Consider the following 14,099-nt stretch of genomic DNA (forward strand, 5'->3'; position numbering starts at 1 on the left):
TGTACCCATGTTGTGAAGCAGCCGTATTTTTTTCCCAGTCTCTGTCTTTGATTCCTCTTCTAAATCTGCCTCTTCTGTATGGGTGGAGTTTGCTATCACTCTATACCTTGATACAAAAGTTGCTAAACACATATTGGCAAATTCATTTGTCAATGGCCTTGCTAGATATCTATCCAAGATGCTTGTCATCCATATGTTGTCATCACCACGAGATGCATTGGATTTTATCACATGCATAGGAAGTGTTATTCTGGTATTTTCTGTATCAGTTGGAATCCATACAACGTCTCGAGAACAATGTTTAAGCTTTAGACCACAAACTCTGTAGACTGCTTCCATAACACTTATCTCCCGATGGGTGAGATATACATTTCCAAGCTTTCGGAGCTCTTGTATTGCCTCTTCATTATTCTGTCTTGCCTCTCTTTGGGCAGCTTTAATGAGCTCTCCCAATTCTTTTTCTGCCTTGGTAATATAGGACATTATGTACATAATACAGCTATACGGGTCTAGTATAAACTGTATATCCATGTTACCATTCCATGCATGTAGAAGAGCAGGATTATAAGGATTCACCCAACAGTCTTTGGCTTCTCTTCTGTGAACCACTGTAGGTCTTTGTGACAATACATTTAGTGCCTCTTGTAGGATCTCTTGGGTAATGTTACCATGGCTCAAAATGTCTGCTGTGCACAAGTCCGACTCAGCGGTAAGTAGATCCCAAAAATTTTTCAGAATGTCTTTAGCAGTGTTTTTTGACATTTTGTTTAAATTATTTGATTGTTTTGGTTCTATGTCTTCATCTTTGGGTGGACTGGCAATAAATGTTTGCAAGGAGCATGGGCGAGGGAAATTAAAACGACAATCTTTTCCTCCTTTTTTGCATGTTTTTGTGTGTGCTTTACTGTGTAGTTGCACTGAGGAAACTATATCAAATAGTTCCTTATTTTCTTCTTCATTTGGTATTTGACAAGAAATGTACTTGTCAATAAAAGCTGTGACTTCACTATCAGGGGATTTTTGCCATTCAGGGGCATTTTCAATCCAAACTAGTCCATGATAATGTGGCCAACCTCTTGCTTGAAACTCAATTCTTCCAAAAATGTCGGTTACCTTACCAATAGGATTGGATGGACTCATAATGACTTGATTAATAAAATCATGAAGTCTTTTATCAAACATCCGTGTAGCAGTTACAATGTTGCTATTCAATATGTTGTAGTACTGCTGCCAATCAGGGTCTTTAGGAACTTCAATGCCTTGCTGGAGACAAATTGCTTCCATAATTTCTGTCCATCTTCTTTCTGCTGCAGAAAAAGTTATGAAAAACGTAGGTATGCCAAGCTGTTTAAGCATGGCAAAAAGATCTCGCATGGTTTTTTCCCAGTATGCTGGGGAACCGCGAACTGCCTGCAAAAAGCGGTAACATTCATCTTTTTTAAGCATCTTTTTCATTTTGGAAGAATCCAAGAAGGTAGATGAGGTCAAATGGCTCAAATCAACTGATTTTCGCATTGCAATAGAAACAGATGAAAAGATTTCCTCAAGTTCTGCTGTATACTGTGCAAAAAATATATATTCTGGATCACTAGCAAATCTATGGTCACTTGAAAACAATCTACTGTTGAAATACCGTTTCATTGAAATTTTCGTATTGCGTTTGTCTGTGTATGTTTTTTTTCCATTTGGGAAATGAATTGGAAATGCCTGTCCTTCAGAATGGATGACTTTTGTAGGTGTGTTTCCTTCTGCCGGGGCAATACAAAATATGGAGTTTGGATTTTGATCAGCATAATACTGTGTTAAGTCTGATGGTTGAAGAGATGTATCAAGTGGTGGTGCAAAGTCATGAGCTTCTTCTGTTGACTCTTCTTCCTCTGTGTCAGGATCTGTTGAAAACAAAAAGGCATTATTTAACTGTTTACTTCTGATGCACCAACAAAGTGCCCCAAGACTTCTGTTAAAACATGGATTTCCAAACAACAGTTCAATAGTTTTTACCATCACATTCAGCATTGATGTTGCTTTCATTGTGGTCATTATTTCCAGGTTCAGATTCCCTCTCCTTATCAGCACCTGTTTTGTAAATAATTTACTTAAGTTTTATCATTGTAATATTTTTTCATATGTGTTCATTCAGTTTATGTTAACAATGTAAAGACATTCTTTAAAACACTTAAAACTTACCACTGCTATCTACAGCTGAGTAGTTTTCACTATCATCTAGATATTCTCCACTTTTAAATATATCATCTTTAATTTCTATATCTGAAAAAAAAGAACATTTGTACCATTTTTCATCATAAAGGAAAAAAGGAATTTCTTCGTACTCCATAAGTTGCTAAAAATGACTAACCTGCAAAGTGTGGGTTTGTTTTCTTTAGAAAATCAAGTGCTTTGAAGATTTTATTTGGACGTACTTCCTGGTAGAGATGATGGCCTTTAAAACACAACTTGCGCTTCAGTTTTACCTTGATGAACGATTCATCAGAAATGTTTCTAGGCAAAGTTGTCGTAACTTTCGTAATATCTGAGCGAACTGAAATTACTGGTCCATGAATTCCTTTTTGTGTATGTTTTGGCAAATTGACTATTTTCATAAATGGAATTACTGGAGATACCAGGTGTCTCTCCAGTTTATTAAGTTCACTTAATTCGGCTCTAACAGTACTTAAATCCATATTGTTAGCTAAGGCCTGTGCTGGAATTTTGCCATTTTTCATGGTCTTGTCACATAAAACACAAATATGTTCCATAGTGGTTGCTGAAAGACTGTTCAGTAAAGTAGATATTTGTGTTTTTTTGTATTTCTTCTTGACAAATTTATGAACCTGCGAACGAAACATAATCCGTCCACATACAACACATGGATAAATCGGATATTCTTTGCATAAGGTTCTAAATTTCTGAAGTGCTCCATCACCATTAGATAGTGATTTAGCTTTCTTTGTGTGATAGTTTTGTAAACTTTGTTCTCTCTTCCTTTTTCTTGTTTCTGGTATCTGATATTTTTGTTTTTCATCTTCTCTTTGTTTTTGTGCCTTTTCCTGAATCTTGTAGTTTTCCCTGGTTCTCTGTTTCTTTTTCTCAGATTTCTCTGGAATACTGTATTTTTCTTTCATACTCTGTTTCTTTTTTTCTGCAATCTTTGGAATACTGTAATTTTCCTTCATACTCTGTTTCTTTTTCTGAGCATTCTCTGGAATACTGTATTTTTCTTTCATACTCTGTTTCTTTTTTTCTGCATTCTCTGGAATACAATATTGTTCTCTCATGTACTGCTTTTTTCTTTTGGCCTTCTCATCATCTTGATACCTATTTCTTTCATACTGTTTTTTCTTTTCTTTATTTTGTTGGTACCAAATTTTCATTTGTTGCTTTCTTGTAAGTCTTTGTTTCTCAAAGTGCTGTTGTTGTGAAAGATAGTTACACAACCAGTCTGGCTTTTCTGCCTAAAGATAAAATTTTAATATGAATCTTTTTCTGTAATAAAGATGTTTTAACATTTACAAAGGAAAATCAAAAGTCTGGTAATTTTTACCTCAAAACTTGAGCTTTTGTCTTGCTCTGCTGCAGTTGATTGTGATTCATAATTTTGGGTGGAAAGACCTGGTGGGAAATAGAATGCCAAATAAAAAAAAATCCATTAATAATACAATAATTTAATGATGCTTAATTTTATATCTCTCTGTACTAATAAAATTGTAAACAAAATAAAATGATATACAGCAATCATTTATGATTTATACCTGCATTTTTCGCCAAATTTTCTGAGCGAATTTTCTTTTTCCTTTCTTTGTCTTTTTTTCTTTTGCTTCTCCCACTCATGATTATTCATCATCATTAGCAATTCTTAAAGTAGCCTGAAAAGAAATTTATTTTTAAAAACTAATGCATGACATTCTTATATGCACATAATGAACAGATTTTCTTTAAATGACACGAATAAAGTACATACATGCATTGATTATCAATATGTATTTTCATAATGAAACTAAATTTCTATGGAACTAAAACATAATGTATTTTCGATGACAGCAATGGGTCTTTAGGGTAAATACTCGCATGCATATACTTAGCAGTTGAATATTTGAATTAGAAGCTAATATCTATGAGTTTGAAATCTATACTAGCTTTTTGATAAATGTTATATTCACATAATTTAATATACATGTAATAACTCTCATAGGAATGTACTTATTTCATGAACAAGCAAGTTGTAAATGTTAAAAAAGCAAATGATAGGAATATATATAAACAAAGATCTAATATTCTTGACGTATCCCCTAAAAATATAGATATACACTGCATTAAAAGTAAAACAGAAGAAACATTTATTTTTTTAAATTTTGACTAATATTTTCTAAAATACAGTATAGCATAACAAAGGTATTTCCTAAAGAAAAAAGTAAAGTTCGACAAACAGAATCTTCGCTGCATACTCTGCACATGAATTAAAGGAAATGTCTGTAAAATTAGTCAGGTTAGAAGTTAACTTCTGTTATGGATATGTTTATTTGTCTTTTGATGATCCAGATTTCGGATTTGGAGAAGATTTAGCATCTTTAGAAGATACATCACTGCAATCTTGAGAAGAAAGGAAGAAATCATCCTCTTCTAGGTTTTCGATTTTCTTCTTTAAATTTTCAACTTCCTTTTTCATTTCCAAATTTTCTTTTGAAAGTTTAGAATTTTCAATTTCATTCAACTTTATGATTGTTTTAACTTTTCCTTCCATGGCTTTTAATTTTCTTCTTATTTTTTCTACAGCCTTAATAGCTTGTCCACTGTTTTTATTAGAAATGTCATAGCAGACAGCTTTTAGTTCTGTGTCTACCTCCTCTGTAAAGTCTGTTAGGAAAGTATCCAACCTTTGTATTTTTGACGGTGAAGCCATCCTGATCTAAACAAAATTACAATTATAATTTCTTTAAAAAAACAGTTAATGGTTTCGCTATGAACTGAATGACCTGAAACTACCAAAGGCAATGGAACAACATTAATTTGTTGACTACAGATGAGAGCTAAAATTTAAAAAAAATCAAGATTAGTGAATAATTTTTCTCTTTTCCTGTAAATCAAAAAGGGAAATTTTGAACATTTCCAATGTTCTCCATGATTCCTTTAAATGTGTTCTGTATGACTCCATGTGTATCTAGAGTAATGAAAATGGAATGAAGAATTCAGGAGGTCCGATACCCAATGAACGTTACAGAGCATTTTGGAACCATTTCAGATATGTAATCATTAACCTCTTCTACTGGGAAGGTGCAAATCGAAGTCCTAGACATATATTCTGCAAATACCTCATTAAAAATATCATATATGAATCTAAGTATCAGAGTTGTGACTGTTTATAATGAATACACACAGAGACACAGATAGGGTGTATTAAAAATGGGAGGTAATGCACTACATGTATCAGAAAAAATAAGGATACAAAAAGGAACTATGGTTGTAAGCATAACAGAAGTTACTATGGTGTCATGAATTATTTATTGAACACCAATTTTTGTGGATTCATGGTTGAGCAGATCAACAAAATTTAAAGTTCATCTAAGAATATATGAAAACAATTTCTATTGAAAGAGTTCTTGTCCAGGAATTAATGTGTCCTTCAAACACTGTGTGTTCGAGAAAATTCATAGAAAGTGGTGTCAATGAAAATTAATGATACCATAATGACAAGCTATTTAGTAAAAGAAACATGCATTGAAATATATCACATAAAAAGCATGATCTTTTAGCCAGGCTCATTGCTATATGAAATATGTAAGTAAAATGTAATACTGAAGTTACAAGGATTTATGGTTTAAAATTTCAGATAAGTTTTTGTGATGAAGTTACGCAGAAGATGTGAAGCAAGAGTGCATAACAAAACTAATAGTGACAGAGAAGCTCTCTATAATACTACAGTAATTTAAACAGCTACAATAGCAAGGGGTCTGTTACTAGTGCCACCACGAAGAGGATCCTCATTATACATTTGTAGCCAGACATGTATATTAAAGACAGATCATGCAAAGTGAAATCTAATAGTCTACAGTACACTGTGAAAGTTGAAATAAGTTACATTTTGGTAATGATTAGTTAACCAATAATAAGTAGAACATGTCAGTTACATGTGCTATATGTTAATTTCCAGACTGTAAATTCTTTGCTAATCTATTTTTTAATAAAAAGTAATGAAACCTTATTTTAACCATATCCAAATATTGCCTATTAGATATCACTTCTCTGTGCAAAGTTTGAATCAAATATATAATGATGCAAACTTTGCTTGGCACCAAATGGATTAGATATATGATAAGAAAGATATTAGATAAAATATGATACTCACCTCAGTAGTTCATAAAAATTTCTTCAATGTATTTTCTTTCCAAAGACCGTGTGGTTTCCGTTGTTAAGTATTTTTTGTGTGTTGGTAGGAAGTGCAACAACATAAGAAGTCACAGACACCCAAAATAGCTTGATAATATTTGTAATTGGCTCCCAATTTAATATTTTGTTAAGGTGACTCTATGTCAAAGACATGAATCAAACTATTTTTTTAATTAGGCCATAAACAATAAATTTGGGACAACATTCAATTGGTGTCATAGTTTTTGTCTCAAGTAAAGATTTAAATTTAAAAAGTGTTGAATAATTCAAAAGTTATTATTTAGACTATTTTAACCAGTGCATCTCTACTTGATGTCATTTAACATTAACAATATTCCAAGTTTCAAGCTCTGATCTCATAAGGTGTTCAAGTTAGGGCCAGAAAATTTTCCTTTGAAAGAGGAGACATTAATTTTAGGTCAAGGTCAAAAATTTTGGTTGGGTTCAGCTAGGTTATATACAACCTATCTATGAAACAATGAATGAATGATGAAATGCTTGACCTTGAAATGAAAATTATAGGTCAAGGTCAAAACTTTTGGTAGCGTGCACTCCTTCTCAATACCATCTACCTATGTTCCAAATTTGAAGTCTTAATGTCAAAGGGTATTAAGGTTATGACCCAGACAAAATTTTATTATTTTTTTCTCAATTTGACCTTGAGTAAAACAAGGTCAAGTTCAAATATTATTCAATAGTACACCTCAGTGTATTTTGATTGTTCTTTGTTCAAAGTTTGAAGTCCTTCTGTCAAAGTATATTCAGAAGTTGAACAATGAAGTTTTTTCTCACATGACCTTGAAATAAAAATTTTAGGTCAAGGTCAAACATTTTAGTAAGGTTCAACTAAGTTATATACCATCTATCTATGATACAAGTTAAAAGTCTGTATGTTAAAGGAGTCTTGTGTTATGGTCCACACAATATTTTTTATGAAAAGCTTGACCTTGAAAAACAAAATAGATCAAGGTCAAATTATTTGGTGGCGTGCACTCCTTCTCAATACCATCTACCTATCTTTTAAGTTTGAAGTCTTAATGTCAAAGGGTATTAAAGTTATGACCCAGACAACATTTTTTTTTTTTTTTTAATTTGACCTTGATTAAAACAAGGTCAAGGTCAAATATTATTCAATAGTACACCTAAGTGTATTATTATTGTTCTTTGTTCAAAGTTTGAAGTCCTTCTGTCAAAGTATATTCAGAAGTTGAACAATGAAGTTTTTTCTCATATGACCTTGAAATAAAAATTCTAGGTCAAGGTCAAAAATTTTGGTAAGGTTCAACTAGGTTATATACCATCTATCCATGATAAATGTTAAAAGTCTGTATGTTAAAGGAGTCTTGTGTTATGGTCCTGACAATATTTTTTATGAAAAACTTGACCTTGAAGAAAAATATAGGTCAAGGTCAAATTATTTGGTGGCGTGCACTCCTTCTCAATACCATCTACCTATCTTTTAAGTTTGAAGTCTTAATGTCAAAGGATATTTAAGTTACGGCCTGGACAAATTTGGATGAAGAAGAAGAAGAAGAATAGGAAAGTCGACAAAAACAATATGTCTCCCCTTTGAAAGGGGAGACATAATTTCATGATTTTCATACCATTTTCTTTACATGCTACAAAAATGGGGGTGGGGGCAACTCCATGATAATTCAATTTTTTATGTAAATTAAAAAAAAAATAGTTGTTGCGAGAAAAAGTGGGGAGAGGACATCTTTATGTCATATAACATGTGAAACTTATTTCATTCCACCCACAAGCTTGAAATAATGAAATAATTTTAATGAAAACAATATAAATAGACGTCATAAATCCCATATCAAACGACATATTACCACTTGATTCTGCGCGACTTTTTAATGAATTTATAAACAGCGGCAAATTCTAAAATGTATTTTTAAGGTAATGTTAGCTGCAAGTCTGTAGACCTTGTATGAAAAATTTCAGATGGTAGTCAATTTTTCCGGGATACAGACCGAGCGGTACATATATGCAGTTAAGGTAACTAAGAATGATTCCAATAAAATACTTTGTTGAGTAATGCAAGCTTTTAAGAAAGCAATACTTATATTTGTTTAAAATATAACACCCAAATACTTCGTCTTACATTCGCTATTTGTAGAACAAGCTGAATCAGTCTGACCGGCCTCACCATATACATTGTTGGAATGTAATTGTCCTAGCATTGCATTGCTCTGCATGTACACAATTTCTTTTAAAAATTAAACACTTAAAGTGTTCATCTATATGGCTACACATAAAGTACACACGTGATTCAAAATAAACAACATGGAAAACGGTAAAGAATTCAGTCATTGAGTCTACATTTTATAGAACTTGTAAAAAAACACATTGCGGGTCTGAATGTTTGTTGATATGTCAATCTATCAATATACAGTTTGTTAATTATTTTCGATTGCTAAGGCTACAGCGTATTTGATGAACATTGAACAACATTTTTTCCATGCCACTTTTTTCCATGGAAGATAGCGAATGTATACAAGTATAAAGCATTTATAAAATTTATTGAATTACCTCTTTAGAATTGTGTATGGAATAAATAATTTATAAGTTGCTGCTGAAGGTTGTTTGGTATTTTCGTCTGTAGATGTTTTGCAAGTAAAAAACATGAAACGCGGGGCAAGTCATAATTAATATCCCTAATAACCGTAACTTAAAACTAGCGGCTTTGGATTCAAATATTATCGTATAAGAATATTAAGTTCACTTTTTAAAATCATCTCCACGATGATAATTATATTATATCCATCGCAAATCAGTATTTTATTTTATTTTTTGCTTTAAAAGAATTGTTCTATCGTGAGCAATCCCGCGTTCGTTTAAATTGCCAGCGTACATTTGTCATGTCAGTAATACACATTGTGCTTTATCAGACGACCGTGTGTACGTATTGTAGAAAAGTTGAGTTTAATTACCATGCATTGGAACCATTTTATTAACACATCTCCCAGTACTGAAACAATTCAAAATGTGTCTGTTACAGTAACACAGTGGGGCGACGCGTTAAACGTGTACGTCCAGCTCTACAAGCACATGCACTATCGTCTAGGCGACGGCCTGAATACAGCTAGCGACTCTCCTATCGATCGGTTACCTGAGTCTCGTAATGCATCTAAATATAGACAGGGGCACAGTTATGAAACAAACAACAAAAATAAGGTCAAAGAGGTTCATCTATATGAAATGTAATTGTGCATATGAATAAAAATATTTGGGAATTTTATGTGGAATTATTTTTGCGCACTACATGTATCAGTTAGTGCATTACAAGAAGCCCTTTCATAACCTCATAAACGTGCGCACCCCCACAAAAATGGACCAAACTGACAACAATTGTTTCTGCAAATATTGACTATAAATTACGAAAACATTAAATTGAATACTATAGAAGGATTTAAAATTAATTTCTTTACAACTTTGCTTCAATAATGCATTAGAAATTTTTATTCCTTTTTAAGTTATTGACAAGAAACTTTGGACGCCTCTAACTCCCTAATTATAAGGGCCAGCCCTTTTTTCGGCATACCAAATGAAAGGTCTGAGTAAGATCAAGAACTTTTAAAATACATGTTATAACAAATTTTTATCAGGTAGAAAACTAACACGGAAAATACGCGATTTTTTTTGATTTTTTTTTTTCTTACCTTTGTTTCAACATCTATACTACCCCTTTTATTTGCATTTAAATAATAAATAAAATATATCTCGCACAAATTCAATTTATTAGCTTCCAAACCAGCCCATCTTTGAGACTCTGCCAGTCATCGTTAAATCTAAACCCCCTGGACAAAAGAAGTCGTTAAATTTTACTAAAAGGGGAATAACTCCAAACCGGATAGGGATTTTCCTCAACTAAAATATGCAACGACAACATCACGCGGCATGTAATCAGTCCTGAAAAGTTCAAAACAATCGGTGAACAAACGAGCGAGATATTAAGGATCAAAGTTGGCGTCTAGAAGAAAAAGAAAATAATAAGAAATTTGAAATTTTTTCAGAATAATAGTTAGGTTTTCCGCTGAGAGCGGACAACCTTAATTAGACAATTTTCAATAAATAACTTTTAGTTTGGCGGCTAGACAATGCTATCGTTCGCAGTCTTTCGGTATATTGATCTCGCCAAACTTGTCCAAAGAATGAAAATTTACCATAAAAGTTAAAACAACAGCAACATATAATGTACATATTACATGGTGATAACAGACTCAGAAATGTAACACTTGTCTAGCCTTGTGTCGTGCATGCAAGATATGAAAAAAGAGCAGTGTATTCATTTATCAATATTTAGTTCAGGTTTTTAAAAAAAATATTTAAAATGCTTTTTTAAAGTTATTCATATATTCCAATAATACCCTACTTAAGGTTAAATAAAATGTTTACACCACTGTTGTTTATCACTATATAAAATTTTAGAATGCTAAATCTAAAATGCATTTACAAAAGCATAGCATTTTTATTAACGAACTCTTTTTTTATAGCAGACATAATCATTTTGTGGAATCTCTCTGGTTTTTATTTCTTTTTTGTTTGTTTGTTTTTTTTTTACTACAAAAACACTTGAATTTAGCAAAACACTGGTTCTTCTTCGGAAAAAAAAGATAATAAAAATTAAATTGTTATTTATCATATGATTTGCAAAAATATATCTTAGCGTGTTTGCCAACCATTTTAAGTGAATAACTGTTTTTAAACACTTAATTTTTTTCCCTTAAATCTACATTTTTTTGCAGATTTGAAAAAAAAATGAAAAGTACAATTCTGATTTTTAATTAAAATAAATAAAATGAGTATAGTGATTTAACAGGGAAAAGAAGATATCACAATAATTGTCTTAAAATTCAAATAAAATAAAAATGATTCGATAGTATTGTCACAGACCATATAAATAGTAAATAGCCATGTAAACATGTGCTGCATATATATATGTTGTCTCGGAATAGAGTATGGATAGTAGTTAATATAGATTCAAACACAAATACCTTAGGCCAGTGCTCCTTTTCACTGTACACAAATCCAGCATTGTCCATGTATTTATTAGCTGCTGTCGTCTTATTTTCGTAATTGAGTTCACAGAAATTAGCCCCTTTGCAATAGTTGACAGATTTACACCGTGGTGTTACTAGACATTCTATCACACAGTCCAGGAAACTGAGTCCTGGGAAGGATTGAATCAGTTTTCTGTCCAGTCTGTGTCCTCGCTGTAGTTTAGAGAAGCCCGATTGTAAGCTGCAATAACATGGCACAAGGACGCTAATTAAAAACCACGGACATCGGACGATTTGTAATAGCAACATTTCACTGTTGAAAGATACAGCTTATTTCTACATTGGACAGTGCGAATGCGCACTTCAGAGTAATACTTTTCAATACCGTTTGAGTTTATATTGAGTTTGTATTTTGAAGTTTTGATTCATTGAATAATGTGCAATCAATAAGCACTTAAATGTAAAAATGAATAATTAATCGGTTATGAAGAATTTTAGAAAAGAAGCCATTTCGTAGCGTTCATCAAATTTAATCGATCTATCTTCGCTAAGGTTAAACATAAAACCTTGAACTATTAATTGCCTCATATAATTTTCTCGGTTTATATGACATTTCTCTCTATCTCTCTCTCTCCACGCTATAATTCTCCCTTTATATATATATATATATATGTTCTATCGCATTTTATTGTGACGGTTTGATTTATTTAAAGGTACGGAATACTTTGTAATGAATTTATTTTTTAATTTCCTAAAATACACAAAATGTCGACATAATTCTTTGTAATGGTTAATTTCAATACTTTCTTTAATCGTAAGTATATGAGATGCGTTTCATTTATTTAATGCAAAAATGAAATCGAGGTATAGTATAATTTCTTTACTTGAAAGTAATTTTTAGTTTAATTTATTTTAAATTCAACTACGCTACATGTTAAGGTATAAGACATCAGCTCCCTGATTTTTAGTTCTTTTGGTAAGGTTAACTGACTTGTGTGCGGCACTTGCTATATCGCAATTCAGGGCACTTCACACGAGAAAAAACATATTTTATTTCGTACATGTATCACACTTGACATTGTCAAAGTTGAATACAACCTGGCCTTTGAATTTTAATAAAACAGTTAATGAGAATGCGAAAAAGCAATAGAAATTTTAAACAAATACTTTTTGAAGTCCTCAGTTATTTATGATTTGGTATTGTATGAACGTATCATAACAGCGCGCTTGGAAGCAAAGCATAGAACGATCGTATGAAGCCTTTTTATAATTAATCAAAACGACAAATTCAGGAGGACTGGTGTGCAACAAATCAACCATTATTTTTACCTTTTATCATCATTATTTTTACAAATTATTTTTTAAGCTATTACTATTTTATGTATCCAGAACAGAAAAAACATCATATGCTCTAGAATTTGAATATTTTCCTATATCGATTTACGTATCTTTTGTTTACAAGAAGAGTTGTGCAGAACAAAGTGGTCACAACCGTACAGCCGTTTGGATTAACATTAGATAACTGCATACGTACAGCACAGCTACAAACGATCGCATAAACTAATATAGTTCCTTGAGTAAGACTGAATGTACTCAAAAATATTAACAGGTAACATTAATTTCATTCTTGAAACATCCCACAGTGTAAAAGAAACATGCTAGGTGTTTTACAGTCAGTAAATTTAAATGGAAAAGATAGATGGCCGGAAATGACGAACTTCGAACATTAAGATGATGGAAACCAGAAAGAGAAATGTAAATACAAACAAGCAAATCCTTCCAACACTGATAATAGAGTCCATAATGAGTCTAGCATGGTGATTTGCAAAGTTAACTGTGAATTCTACGATCGTATGTGTTTTATCGGATCTTTAATTAAACAGTGATGAAACGTAAACAGATAGTTAATGACACAGGTGCACGCTCTGGTAATTTAAATCACGAGACTTTCGGGGATACCTATAAATCACATCAATAATGATAAAATATGAGAGCTTGTTATATATGGACATTTAACAAAACTACCAAATCACACACATGATGCAGTTATGTAAATAAGGACAGTGCTTTTTTTTAATTTACTTTAAGGTTACTGGAGAGGTAATACATTATTTAAATCAAAATATAAATGACAATAGTAAAAAATGTTGGAATATTGTCATTTAACACTTTTGATATAAAAGTCCAAGAAAAACGAAACTTTTGTCAAGTTATTTTACATATGTAAACATAAATAAGGCATGAGCTTTGTTTGCATAATAAAGAAATGAGAGCTCTGTATCTCTGTTATAACCTAATACCTGACAGTTAAATTTTTGCTGACTATTCGAAAAGTATAAATTGTGCACCATAAACCTTCAAAAGAAACGTAAAACTTGATGAGAAAAACAATGAAAAAGCCAATTTAAAATGTAAAAAAAAGTTAATAACATTAATCTTTGAATGACTGTGAGCATGATATAAATCAGACGTATTTAGCGTATAGTAATGCTGCAAGTATTGTAAGTGCGTCATAAACTTTGGTACATGTATATCAAGAGAAGAATCACACATCTATCGAATATTGCCGAAGAGAGCCATTTTGTGTGGATCTACTAGTGATTTGCAGTTATCTAATTCACAAGATGTACGTCCCTCTATGTGATGTACTTATTTGAAATTATATATTTATTATGCCTTTTTTTCATATCTTCGATTGAGCGTTCATTT

At 31.9% G+C, this 14,099-nt stretch overlaps 1 protein-coding gene across 1 annotated transcript in view; it reads right to left on the reverse strand.

The window, feature by feature from the left end:
- LOC128174596 (neurogenic locus notch homolog protein 1-like) overlaps positions 1-11,889 on the reverse strand; it is a 34,134-nt gene extending 22,245 nt beyond the window's left edge. Inside the window, exon 1 of the mRNA XM_052840110.1 lies at positions 11,385-11,889. Coding sequence (XP_052696070.1) covers positions 11,385-11,699 — 315 coding nt within the window. The 5' untranslated portion in view covers positions 11,700-11,889. The remainder of the gene's footprint in view (positions 1-11,384) is intronic.
- Between the last annotated feature and the right edge of the window lie 2,210 nt (positions 11,890-14,099).

The sequence above is a fragment of the Crassostrea angulata genome, chromosome 2 (genome assembly GCF_025612915.1).
Source record: "Crassostrea angulata isolate pt1a10 chromosome 2, ASM2561291v2, whole genome shotgun sequence".
In the NCBI taxonomy this organism is placed as follows: Eukaryota; Metazoa; Mollusca; class Bivalvia; order Ostreida; family Ostreidae; genus Magallana; species Magallana angulata.